Here is a 13,433-nt window from a genome sequence, read left to right as displayed (position 1 = left end):
GGCATGGCCCGTCTGCCAACGTGACGCACTTGCCTTGCAGCACTAACGAGCCGGCTCTGCAATCCTCGTCACCTCATTAATGACTTGGCTGCTGCGTCCCAGCCAGGGCTGTGCTGTCCGCTACCTCCCACATAGCTTGCAGGCCCCTAACTCGCATTAGGGGAGCTGCTTTCATGTGGCCAGTGGTTTTCATCATCAACGAGCCACAGAACGAGTGAGACGATGGAGCGGAGGAAGGAGCCGATGGGGAGCCAGGCGGCGCGGGCCGGCGTGGCGAGGCACCGCGGGCACTGGAAAGGCAGCTTTGATGTAGTGGCCACCAGCCCCGGGGCTGCGGGCTCAGGTATGGCGGGGGCCCGGCTACGAGGAGGGTCCCGTGGTGAGGGGACGCATGGAGACATCCTGCTGTACCCCATGCTGTGCCCGCAGAGGGGCTGCTCAGGCCAGGCGGTGGGTCTCAGCACCAAAAGTCACCCCTCGTGTGTGGTCCGGGGCAGCCAGCACGACATGGGGAGGGGAAAATAAATTAAGGATGGATACGGAGGTAATCCCACAGGAGGACAAGCTGATGGCTGGACAGGAGCGCGCAGTGATGGGTGAGAGGGTGGGCAGCAGACAGTGGGTGAACGGAGGTGGCAGCAAGTTGGATGGAAAAACAAAAGCTTGGTAAGCACTCGGCATGGCTTCTGTGCCATTCCTGCCGCCTCTCGCCCCACTGACGCACTGCCAGCTCCCGCCATCGCCGCTCCCAAACACCCACACGCTCCTGCACCTGCAGCAGGTCCACAGGCAGGGCGGGAAGCTCATCAGTGACGCTGGGATACAGGATTTGGGATCGGGTTTCTAGAAGGAGACCCAGGATTTCAAATTCTGCCTCAGGAGGGAGCATTCGAATGAAGCTACCGGGGTACCCGCCTCACCCACCCAGGGACGGGCTGTGCCGGGAAAGTGAAATGTGGATGCCGTCAAAGCCTGCAACCGCGGCTGCTGCCCGTGGGGCGGAAACGCTGCCTGCTGCTGTGAATCACAAGCCCAGCGCTGGAAAAGCTCCGGCTGAGACATTTCCTGCTGTTCTCATCGCATCCCCATCCGATGCCTCCCTCCCTTGCGAGGCTCCAGCGCTGAAATCCTGGCCCTGTGGAAAATCAGCGGTAGCTTTCCTGCTGAGTCCAGCACACCAGCGTGGCTCACTCGGTTTTCAAGCCGTGGCCATCTTACACGGAGCCGGGGCTGGCGGGGGAAACGGGGAGAGGTGCTCCCCAGCCAGCGCGGCAATGATTCGTGGAAATGGCAGGCCCCCCGGTCTGCAGTCAATTGTTCAGCTTCAGTGACTTCTTGAGGGGGAAACGGAAAGAGCGGACAGTGTGAGTTAATTAATTGATGCATAATGAAGTCAAGATGAGCGTCCCCAAGGAGCTGGAGCTTGGGTTGGGAAAGCAGCACACAATGGTGTTCCCCGACATGGGGCTGCTTCACCCCAAGCCACAGCCTCCTGCCAGCTGCACCGAGGACACCAGCAGGAAAAAAAAGCCCCTGAATACCTTTCAGTGGCAACTTTAACAGAATTTAGGTGTTACAAATACTGTGGCCCAGAGAAAAGGAGCTGCGGGAGGAATGAAATAACCCTGCTGATGGCCACTGGGTGCTTCCGTCCCTTTGGTCACAGGGAAAAGGCTTGCTATGGCAGTGGACACGGAGCTTAATGCTTTTCTAACAAGCATTGAGGAAGAACCAGGGGCAGGGGAAAGGCAAGGGAAGCGGATGGGGATGAAGGAGGACATGGGGATGGGGAAGGGGATGAAGGAGAGGGAGATGGAGAACGGGAAGGAGAAGGGGAAAAAGAAAAAGAAGGGGATGAAGAAGGGAGGGTCGGGCAGATCCCAACCCGCAGTCTGCCGCACGGTGTCGGCGGGCAGAGACCCCTCGGCGAGGCCGGTCCCTCCCGCTGTGTGAATAAACATTAAATTCCTCCGTGGAGGAACCCCCCCATTCACCCCCCGCGGCGGCCTGAGCCCCCGGCCGGGCCCTCGAAGGAGGCGGGCCCAGGCCCAGCGCGGGGATCGGGGGCCCTCTAGTGAGGGGCGGCCCGATCCCGCCCCAGCCTGCCCAGCACGGCGCCCCGCTCCGCACAGCGGGCCCGGCCCGGCCTTTGGGGCCTTGCCCGGGGCGGCACCTCCGTGGGCCAGGCCCGGCCCGGCCGCGCCTGCTCGGTGCTGCGGCGGCCATGGCGGGGCTGGAGCCGCTCTACGCCTGGGCGCGAGCAGCCATCTCCCGCCCGCAGGACGCGCTGATCTGCGGCGTCCACTGGGAGCTGGTCCGGCACGGCTACCGCTGCCTCGGCGCTGGCGACCAGGTACGGGCCGGGCCGGGCCCCGCTGGGCTCCGCCGCCGCGGAGGCCATGTAGGCCGCGGCCAAGCCCCGGCCTTTCCTAGCGCCGCTCGCCGCCGGCGCTCGGCCGAGCCCGAGGCCCGCTGCCGTGGGGTGGGGGAGCCATGTGGCGCCAGGGGTTTCGGAGGCACCCGGGGCAGTGCGGGGTCTGAGGAGTCTCAGTGCTGCTGGGGGGGTCCGGAGCAGGGATCTGCGGTGGTGGGTCTGCAGGGGACCCGGTGCTGGGGTTGGGGGGGTGTCAGTGCTTGGGGTCAGTGTGATAGCAGGAATGGGGCCGGTGCGGTGCTGGGGGGATCCTGGTGCTGGGGAGGGGGGACACCTTCCCAAAAGGTGGGTGTCCAGTGTAGTGTTGGGGGGAAATGTGGTGCCAGGGAGTCCCCGTGCTGGGAGCCTGGTGTGGTGCTGGGGTCTGTTGTGAGGATGCCTGGTGTGGGGCTGGGGGGCAATGGTGGGGGTGCCAGGGCACTGTCTTGGGAGAGAAACCCCCCAGTACTAGAGGAGGGGACAGTGTGGGACACTCCCCCCTGGCAGCACCACTGTGGGGCTGGGAGAAACAGGACGATAGCCTTCCGTCCTGCCGCAGACAGCTCTGTCCTGTGCTGGGGAGCTGAGGTGCCAGGCAGGGAAGAGCATCATCCCTCAGTCTGGGTCTTTGTTGCCTTCTCCATCTAAGTAAAGGGTGGTTGCATTCCTCCTGTTCCAGCGCAGGGACCTTGTGTGAGACTGTCAGGCAGGCAGGGCCTGCCCGTAGAAAATAACCCCCTCCTCCTGCAGTTGAAACGTGGAAGGCACTGAGAGATCCTCACTAGGAGACCTAGATCCCCTCCCAGGTCTCTGTGCAGACATATTCTGTGGCATGCTGGGTTCATGGGCAGGTCTCAGCAGCATCTCTGTCCTACTGTAGCCAGGTCCTGATGAAAGGAAGTCGGAGCTGCTGCCCACCGGCTGGGAAGCCAACAAGGAGGTGTATACGCTGCGCTACAAGTCCACAGACGATGCCCATGAGCTGCTGCTGAAGGCCATCATGGTGGAAGACAGTATGATCCTCAACGTCATGGTGAGCACCCAGGCTGGTCCCTGCGAGTTTGGGGTCCTTCAGGTGCGGCAGCTGCTGCCACACAAAATATGCAGAGAACAGCAGGGCCCATTTCTTAAATTTTTGCTGTTACTTGTTCTACCTTGCAGGGATGTTTGTCCCTTGGGATGGGGCAGGGGGTGTTAGGGGCTGCAGACCTGCCTGCGCAACAGATGTGACCCAGCGTGAAGCTCGTCAAACACCAGCTGCATTGGAGCAGCGATGCAGTTTGCCTTGCACACTCTGGCCCAGGAGCTGCCTCTTTTGTGTGCCCTTCCCAGCTTAGAATTTATCTGTAGATCTCTTCTGTTCTCCACAAGCACCTGGCCAGACTGGTTTTGCTCAGTCTCTCAACCTTTGCAGCCTGGATTGGGAGAATGGACAGGGAGAACCTCGCTGTACACTGGAGTTTGTTTTTCCTGGGGATTCGGGCACAGCAGAGGGACAGGTGATCCCGTTTCTTGTGTCCCAAGCCTCCAGGCCCCTGGCTGTGATTGCACTTGCTCCTTCTCTCATTCCCTGCGCTGCCAGGCTACTCACTCTGTGTCTCACCTGTCTTTTGCCAGGATCGCAGTTCTCAGAAGGTGGCAGATGTGACCTTGGCGGTGGCCGACTATATCAACCCAGAGCACCTGGACAATTTCCACATGTAATCTCAGTCTCCTGGCACTTTCTGTGGGAGAAAATGTCCCACTGGCATGGGGAAGGGGGGCAGAGAGCAAGTTAGGAGGAGACTGGGGGACTTTCCTCCCCAGTACAAACCCCAAGGGCAGCCAGCCAGCCCTGAAATGCAGCCAGAGCTCCTTCCTCTGCACTGCTGGCAGGCAAGAGAGATTTAAGGGATAGTGGGACCATGGGTCAGAGCCCAGGGGAGAGCCACCCCACCTGGGAACGGGCTGGGGCAGCCCAGCACTTTTCTTTCCAGAGCACTGCTTGCCTGTCTCTGTTGGGTGGACACCACCCAGCGGTGCTACAGCTTCAGCTGTGGACTGGACACCCTGTAGCCTTGCTAAAGACCAGTGCCACGTGCTGTGGTTTCCACCATTGCAAACTGGTCGGGTTGTGGCCACGGCACAAGGGATTTCCCTGGGTTGGGTGGCACCTCTGCCCTCTCAAACAGGGTCAAGGCTTTGGTGCCACTGAGTGCTGTTACCCTTTCCTGTCCCCTCTGTGCTGCCTTCTGGGGGCATGTTTTGTGCCAGGGATGCTTTGGACTTGTCCGTCCCCTCACCACTCCTCTTGCAGCCGGTCCAGCACTCGCACTCAGATGTTCTGGCCTCCCCAGCCCACCACCTTGCCTCTCCTCCCTGCAGGGTGTACAAGAACACTGAGGAGCTGAGGACAAGGATTGCTTCAGGCATCATTGCTCCACTCGGTGGCCCCACAGAAAAGGCCAAAAAGGAGCCCGAGGCTGAGAAGAAGGATGCTGACTTGCCCCGGGATTACGACCCCCTCAGGGTCCCTCCCCGGCAGCCAGCAGGCACAAGAGCACCATCCTGGTGAGTAAAGAGTGGGTGGCTGCTGACGGTCGTCCGTTAGAAGGAACGTGGTCCTGGCACAGCTCTCTCAACTTCACCTCTGGTCCCTGTCTGTGCTATGGGGAGCAAAGGGGATCCAAACCCTTCTCAGCCAGTCGCAGCCTCGTTGGCCACGTGCTTGGGTTTGATTTAAGTTGCCTGCTGAGGGATGGCCTGTTCTGGAGCTGTGTGTTGGTATGACCCTCCTTTGGCATTGCCTGGGGGTGTAGCTGGAGACCTGCAGAGCCAGGAGGGAGAGGGCAAGCATGTAGGGCTGGGGGAGAGTGAAGGGTGGAAGGAGGGAGACCCTGCTCTGTGCTGGTTGAAGGACCATCAGGGCTCCGTGTCTGGCAGAGCAGGGACAGCGGTGGGAAGGATGGTGCCGGTGTGGGGCCAAGCAGCCTCCGGGAGGGACGTCAGAGCGCTGGGTGTCAGATTGAGCTGTGGGGTCTGTGCTCAGGGGAGAGAGCGTGTGGTGGGTGCAGCTTGGCACAGAGCTGTGGCTGCCTCTAAACCTCCTGCCTGCTGTGGCCAGTAGAGCTGCCCTCCCAGGACGGTGCACCCAGCCAGGGCTTGGGGCCAGCCCAGGAGGTGCAGGCTTGGTGGAGGGGAACAGAGACCTCTTCTCCTTGCTCTACTGACCCTGCTTTCCCTTTGAAACCCTTTGCTGGCAAAGCAGGGGAGAGAGGACACATGGCACCCACTTCACTGTCCCTCCCTGGCCCCCTCACGCTCAGCCATCCCTTATATGCGGCGGGTGGGCTCCCCCCTCTGTCCCCACACAAGTTGTAATCCCCTTTGACTGGAAGTCAGAGACACTATGGTGGCTCTGCCTTCTCTTGGGAACTGGCCGTGGCTTCTGCCTTGCGTGTCACCTCTTGCTTCTTTAACCTCACTGCTGTCTGCTGGTGCTCAGGGTGCGGGATGCTCCTCGGGGAGGCCTGGTCAGACAGGCTGGAGCTGGGCATGGCTTTGAAACCATGTTATTGGCACATACTATTGGCAAGGAGATGTGACGGCTGGCTGCAGGCTCACTGCCCGACTGTCCTCGCACTCCTGGAAGCAAGACTCTCGTTGTGTCTCCAACTGAGACACACTGAAGAGCCTGGCATTACCTGACACTGTTCAGGGAGCCCCTGGCATGGAACTCCCAGTGTCCACAGACAGCTCCAGCCTGGAGCAGTGGGAACAGCGGGGACCCCTTCATCTCAGCGAGCTTCCCACAAGCCTGCCACACACACCGGTGCGTCCACAACCAGCTGCACCCTGAAGCAGGGAATGCTGCATCCTGGGCATGGGGTGACTCCCAACACCAGCCTGCTCACACAGGGTCCTGCAGGCTCCAGGGCCCTTTGGGTGCTGCAGGGCTTGCTGTGGGACAGCACCCATGAGCACGGCTGTCGGCACTGTCCTGCCTGCTTGCTTGCTTCTGTTCGCTCCACACAGCCACGCTCCACTTCACTGAATGTCTCTCTGTACTCTGTGTTTCAGGCCTTCCCCCTTGAGTCCCTTCGCTGTTGGTGGGGAAGACCTGGACCCGTTTGGGTGAGTATGGCTGTGAGAGGTTGTGCTTTGCTTACCCGGGGACCATGCCCTGCTCTGCCCTTGGGATGTGTGGATGGTGGCTGGGGACCTTCTCTGGAACAGCTGGAGTCCGCCTGGCTCAGGCGTCCAGCAAAGTGTCTCTAAGTGCGGACGGCGATGGGACAGTTGCGCAGTGCAAATTGCAAGGGACCCATTGACAGTTGCTAATCCTCAATATGGTTCTAATATCGTAATAAGATCCCGTCTCTTGCATAGATGATAGGTTGCAATCTGCGTCTGTTTAATAATCAGCTTGTATTCATTTAACATGCAGTAATTCCTTCAGTAAATCAAAGCTGAATACATCGTTAAGTGAATGTAAGCCTCTAATTTAAAATGTTACCAGCTGCCGTGTCTACAGCCTAGCAGTCTGGAGAAGGGAAGGCTTAAAGCCGAGTCCACAGATTCTGGAGGCCCAGTTGTGAGCCTCCCGGCTGTCTGAAGCACTTGAGAGAAAGCCTGGGTAAAAGCAGGGCTGTCTGGGGGACTGATCTTCACAGATATGTCTCTGAGTCTTTGGTTTGGTTGGGCAAGGAGAACCTGTCATTTTACATTCCAGTTAAAAGCACATAGTCAGACAAAAGACAGCTCTTGGAGTCATTGCAGAGCGTCCTGTGGCCCATGGGAGTCCTCTTTGGAACCACTCTCCTGTGGGGATCACATTTTTTCCCCTCTTGCAAGACTTAGTTCTCCATGGGTTTGGCTAGAAAAGGGCCCACTAAAAACATCCTGCCTGGCTGGAAGGAGAGGCCTGGAGCCTGGGTGGCTGGAAGGAAACTTGATATCACGAGGAGAGGGGGTTCATTTGGTGGGGGGACCCCGTTTCTCTTGCTACCTCCAGTCCTTCATCAGAAGTTTCTCTGTAAACGAAAAAAAGAAGATTGTAAATGGAAGCATATTTGTATGCTGACACCTGCCAGTGCTGGGGCTGGAGACCCAGACTCCCAGGCATATGCTCGTGGGGCCTGGCTGTCCTGGGGCACTTTGGGCAGCCGGCCTGGCGTAATGGAACTCATTAGCACTGTTGTTAATGACTTGTATGATGGCAGCGGTGTCCAGAGGCTCCAGCCGAGTTTGCACAAAGCCGACCATGAGGAATGGCACTCACAGCGTGGGGCAGCTCCGAGGAGCCGCCGTGGTCAGCAAATGACTTCCAGGCAGCTCTTTGGAAAGGCTGGCGGGAGCCCCGGCTGCATCCGTGAGCTCTTGCAACACTGTGCAGGGCAGGATGTGCTGCTCGCCCAGGAGAGCAGAGAGCAGGGGTGGGAATACAAACCGTCAGCGAGGGCTAGCGGGTCCATCGCTTCCCCCAGGGACAGTCAGCGGCCCACCGGGACTTAGCAGCCATTGCTGATGCCCTAAATGGCTCCTTGCAGGAACTGGGGGAAGAGGGAAGCTGCCTCTCCGTTATTCTGTGTCTCTTTTGGCATTGCCTCTGGGGAAGGCATGCGGGCGAGGGCTGTTTCTTCCCTGTGCGTGTCTCCAGATAGGCTTTGGGGTACACTGGCATGATGGTGCCCCGTGCCTAGGTGTTTGCTGGTGCCCTGGCTTGGGCATGTGCTTTGCAGCAGTGAGACTCCCACCTTAGCATGATGATGAGCCGTGATTCGCATCCTGCTCCTGACCTTGTGTTGTGGCGTAGTGCAGGCAGGTCTGCAGGCCGTGATAACCCCGGGCAGGAGCAGGGTGTGACGCATTCGGGTTCCCTCCTGTTGCAGACAGCAGCCTCCATGGGACGAGAATCAGATGCGCCTCAGCACTCTTATACATGCACACGTACACGCATGAAGCACTCTCTTACTGCCATGGGCTCACCTCACTGGCTTGTCAAGGCCAGTGTTGCAGATAGGTTAGGTTAGGGTTGGGTTAGGGGTGCTTGCCCTCCCACAGGCTGTGTGACAACTTAATCCCACATTCCCGTGCTCAGCATTCCTGCAGCAGAGGTCTGGCACAGGGACGCGCTTTGCTCCTCTCTCACCAGTGCCAGTCTCATCTCCTTCTCTGTCTTTCCACTCCCCAGAGGTCGGAGTGGGGGAATGATCGTGGATCCTCTCCGGTCTGGCTTCCCACAGCCCGGCATTGACCCATCGTCGGGTATCCCAGGCCGGCTTCCCCCAGGAGCAGTTCCACCAGGCGCCAGATTCGACCCCTTTGGCCCATTAGGGGCTGGCAGACCTGGGTAGGTATTTGGCTGTGCCTGGTATCCCCACCCTGCTCTCCGGGCTGCCCTTGAATCTCCTGGCTGGTCCCTGTTGCTGTGGGACTGATCTCTCACTCCTGGTTTTGACTCTGCTCTGAATTTCTTTCCAGGCCAGATCCTGACCACCTTCCCCCTCCAGGCTATGATGACATGTTCATGTGAGGAGTCACCACATGGCTTCTCACGGCTGAGGCCAGAGCAGTCTCCTGGGAAGGAGGGGCGCTTTCCCCTCTTCACACCCCATTCGGTGGACTTCGATCTTTTCAGCAGTGTTTTTTTTCTCCTCGCTCGGGGCCACCTTCCTGTGTCAGACCAGCTATAAAGGTTTCCCTGTGTGCAGAACAGAAGAGGAGGCAGTAGGTCCGTTTCTTTCCGTGCTCCTCTGAGGGTGCCTGGCCATTTGGACCCAGCTGAAGTGGTCCTGTCCGGGGTGCGTCCTGGTGCTCCAAGAAAAGCCCAGGTGCCGTGGGGTTTCCTCTGCTTCTCTGGGGTGGCACCGCTTTCACTGCTGGGGTTACACAAGCGGTCGATGCTGAGGAGGGAGCTGGCTTCTTGCCACTCCTGTGCTGGGGAGCTGCAATAGCCTGGCCGAAGGCGGCAGCCGGAGCAGGCTCCCCATGGAGAGATGCTCTTGCTCTTTATCCAAGTGAAGGGTTGATCAACGTGAAGGGCTAGAAGGCCCATCCCACGGGGTGTCCATGGGCGGACCCCCCGGCAGTGGTTGAGATGGGCTTCCGCATGGCCGTGCCCACTGGCTTCCAAGAGCACTAACAGCAATGCCTTTTAGCGTGCATGAGAAGAGAAATATATTGAATTCCTGGCCTCACCTTGCCCCCTCTCTTCCCCACAGCTGTTGTCCTTCATTCCTGGGGTACACGTGAAGCGCCACAGGCAGCATGGCGAAGGCTGCCCACTGGGCACCACGCGGGGCTGGGGTAGGAGGGACGGTGCTCCTCCTGGACCTCCTGGACCAGCCAAGTCTAGCGTTGGCTCTCCAGGCACGACGGAGCTGAGTCCAGCACTGAACTGGGAGCCTTCTGGAGATGTGCATGGGGGGCTTGCTCGGGTGTGGGATTTGCTTTGCAGAAGGGGTTTATAGGAACATGTTTCCCTACCGTCAGTCCTCTTGCACAAGGCTGGTGTGGCTCTGCCTGGCTGAACGCTGCCAAACGGCTCGGGGAGGACGCGTGAGGTCTGTGTGGCTCAGCCTCCGGAGCTTTCTGGAAACCCCTTCCCTTCCCCGCAGCTCCCCCCACGTCAGTTAATTTTTGGGCTGTCCTCTCAGGGGTTCATACTATTTTTTCTTCTCATGGTTTGATTTCTTGGAAGGACGTTCATGAGATTGAAATAAAAACCTGACAACAGTGTTGCGTTGGTTCTTGCTGGGGGTGGCCCCCGCTGCTCCGCAGCCGCAGCCCCCTTCTCCCCACCATGAGAAGGGAAGCCCCAAAGGTGCCCTTGGGCTCCCTTGACGGGAGCTCTGCCTGGGCTCCCAGGGGCAGAGGATTCACGCTGGGAACCCACTTTGTACCTTGCCTTGAGCAGCAGCGCTTTTACGAGATGATGTGACTGTATTAAGAAAATTAAGTGGAGAACAGCCTGGCCTTGGCTCTGGCTGCGCTCCTTGTGGTAATTGGCTCTCCGGGGTATTGAATGCTGTCGGTACGCTGCATGCAGCCTTGCTGGCATAAATAAAAAGGGGGAAGTGATCCCCCCTGTCTATCTCCTTTCCCCAAAGGCTTTTTCCTTTTAAAACCCCTTTGCCTACAAACGCAGCTAATAAAGCTGAGTTACAGCATGTGCAACCCCAGGGCTGCACGGAGGTGGGAGCGGGGAGGACCGGCCATAGAAATTCAACACTGGGGGCAGCTGGAGCATCCCTGGCATCTCCGCAGGGCTCTTGTGTGGACTTGCGTGTTGGCAAGAGCTGATGTGAGCCCGGACCTGGTGGGAATGTGCCTGCTGCACGTCCCTGAGGCCTTTGGTGGGCAGTCCCACCCGCAGGCGCACGGAAGGGCAGTGGGCCATGCAGTGGCCGGAGCAGGCAGCGGCTGTGCTTGCAGCATGGGTGGGATGGGGAGAGACCAAGCGCTCCATGATGCCATCGCTCCCGCTTGTCCCCTCCGGCTCCTGGGGCAGCCTGAGCCCATCCACAGCTTTGCTGCAGGAGAAAGGAGCCCCAGACCTCGCTGCGTGGGGTTGAGGGTGCCATGGGGAGAGGAAACAGCTTTGCCCTTATCAGAGAGGCCCCTCTCTGCGGGAGGCGGCTGCTTTCTGTGCCTGAATTAATCATGTTCTGCAACCTTTCAGGAGGGAGAGACACAGCCGGCTTTGATGGGGCTAATTAAAGCAAGCCAGCGCCGGGAGAGGCTGCGGCGGGTCCTGATAAACAATCTTTTGTCTGCAGCATTCAACCCCAGCGAGTCCATCGTGCTGTGCAGCTGGGGGAGCAGGTGGGAAAGGAGAAGGGTTTCAAAGAGGGCAAGTGGCCGGCATTGAGCCTTGCTCACTGCAGGCCCGTGCCTGAGCCTGGGGGCTCCTGGGGATGTGCCGTCTGCTCTGCGGAGAGGATGGGTAAAAGGAGGTGAGGATGCTCCTCTCCGGGAGGGCAGGAAACCGTCCCGGTGACTGGCTCAGCTCTCTCCAAAGGGCGGCTGTGGAGCTGCCCAGAGTGTGGCAGAGGTGGCTCCGGGGACCAGCGATCCTGAGCGCATTCTTCACTCCATCCGCAGGGCTGGGGGCCGGGCACAGACCCCATTCCCCGAGCCCGTCCCTGCTGTGGGCTCATACTATGCTGAGCATCGTGGCTGCAAGGGCCGGGTCTCCCGCCAGCAGGAGGGACAGTCCAGGTCCCCATCTGCGTGTCCCCATCCCTGGCACGGCTGCTGCTAATGTAGGTGATGGAAAGCATTACCATGCAAGGGAGCACATCAAGCCACGCACCTCGAGTTAATTTTATGGGGAAGCCGTGAAGAGCGGCTGGGGCTGGCGTGTGCGGTCTTGGCACAGGCACGGCCCTCCCTCCTCCCGCAGCAATAGTGAGGCGCATCCACATCACGTTTGAAGAAAGACGTTGGATTATTGGTAATGGCTTGAGATCCCCGGAGAGTCCTTCAGGCCATCTGCCAGCCCGCCCAGCCCAGCGGCACCTGCCCCACGCGCTCCCAAAGGCAGCTAATTACCCTGCAGACGATGCTCCGTCCCTGGGATCCCACGTGTCCCGTGCACGGCACGAGGGAGGAACCGGTGTATATGGCACAGACGGGAAAACAAAGCAGCTCCCGTTATATGGGACTGGGAAAGGCGTGCTGGGCTGTTCCCTTTGCTCACCCCTGGCACAAACGGAGACACCCCCAAAGCCCTGGAGCTGGGGGAGCGGAGGTGTCTGTGCTGAGCGAGGAGACAAGGATGTGCTGCCTGCCACCTGCCTGCCCTTGCACCCTACTCCATGGCCTGGTGTGGTGGCATTGCCAGAGGGGAACCAGCCTCGTGCCCTGCCCAGTGACTCTTGCTGCAGCCGCACTGCCCATCCCCGTGGTGTCGGGGCGACCTGCCTGGGGTGCAGCCATGCAAAGCACGAGGCAGCTGCCGTTGTCCTTGGCTTTGCAGGAAGGCAGCGAGGCCAGGGCTGGTGTCTGCTGCCCGCTGAGCGGCCCTCGGTGGCCCCTGCGGCAGGACCCCTCCCCTCGTCGCTGCGCATGGCATCACCCGCTCCTCCCAGTGCCCATCCCGCACCTCCCACCTCCTCCAGCACAACTGGCTTCTCCCACAGAATCTGTAAAGGAGCCAGAAATGGCATGTAGGGGTGAAATGCTCTCCCATCCAGCTGTTTTTTCTGCACCTCCAGGGGACAGGGGGAACTTCTTCTGGGGTACCTCAAAGCCGCCTCGGACCCACCCACCAGCACCTAATTGCCATGGGTGGGCATCGACCGTCATCCTGCCCAGGCTGCACAGCATCAGCCCCCCCTTTCCCAGCCAGATTTTTCTCACCAGCCTGGAATATTTTCAATTCCTTCCTAAATACACCATCGTCAGCGATGAACGGCCAGGCCAATGCAGGGAGGAAGCGTGGGGCAGCTGGCTGTGGCAGGGGGCAGCATGGCTCTGGGGCTACTGGTAGCTCCATGTCCCCCCGCTGCAGCCCCCCTCCACCTCAGCCCAAGGGGTCTCTGTATGAAATCACTTCCCAGTCCTGGAGCTCTTGGTGGGGAACCTTCTTTAATGGCTTCCTTGATGCAACTCATTCACCTTAAATATATATATATTTCAATTGAGAGGCTTTCCCCCCAATCCTGCAGGTCCTCGAGGGACAGCCCAGCAACACGCTGACATAGCAATGATGGCCCCTTCTCGTAGAGCCTCTCGAGCATCCGCATGCTCTAATCCATGGGAGCATTTCTCATGCTCACACAAAGCAGGTGCTCAGCAGCAGTAACCTCCCAACAGGCTCAGCCTTTCATCCTAGAAAGACCCCTTCCACCGTATTTAGGAACAAAAAAAAATGAGTGAGGATGATTTCTCCCTCTAATGGGCCTATTTTCTAATTCAGGCTTGCAGGGCCAGCACTGAGAGTTGCAGGAGGGACTTCTGCCTTCCCCAGGGCGGTTGTCTTGTGAACACCTACAGCTCCTCTGGCAGAGAGCCTTCCTCCCCTTCCTCCCACGCT

General features: G+C 59.3%; 1 protein-coding gene across 2 annotated transcripts; it reads left to right on the top strand.

Annotated features, from left to right (window-relative positions):
* The first annotated feature begins 2,073 nt into the window (after positions 1-2,073).
* PSMF1 (proteasome inhibitor subunit 1) lies at positions 2,074-10,129 on the top strand. 2 transcript variants are annotated; one of them, XR_010073031.1, is made up of 8 exons: positions 2,074-2,353; positions 3,294-3,446; positions 4,031-4,113; positions 4,778-4,963; positions 6,473-6,526; positions 8,586-8,744; positions 8,876-9,125; positions 9,616-10,129. XR_010073031.1 is itself a non-coding variant. In XM_063349842.1 (7 exons), exons 1-7 carry the CDS (start codon positions 2,225-2,227, stop codon positions 8,925-8,927), a joined length of 816 nt encoding a protein of 271 aa, XP_063205912.1. In that variant the 5' UTR covers positions 2,074-2,224; the 3' UTR covers positions 8,928-10,129. The 2 variants fall into 2 exon arrangements, 1 of the variants encoding a protein (XP_063205912.1); XM_063349842.1 differs by having other exon boundaries at positions 8,876-10,129.
* Positions 10,130-13,433: the final 3,304 nt, after the last annotated feature.

Source organism: Chroicocephalus ridibundus, chromosome 12, assembly GCF_963924245.1.
Source record: "Chroicocephalus ridibundus chromosome 12, bChrRid1.1, whole genome shotgun sequence".
In the NCBI taxonomy this organism is placed as follows: domain Eukaryota; kingdom Metazoa; phylum Chordata; class Aves; order Charadriiformes; family Laridae; genus Chroicocephalus; species Chroicocephalus ridibundus.
The sequence above is the reverse complement of the archived record's forward strand: the minus strand, read 5'-3'. Positions and strand labels throughout refer to the sequence as shown.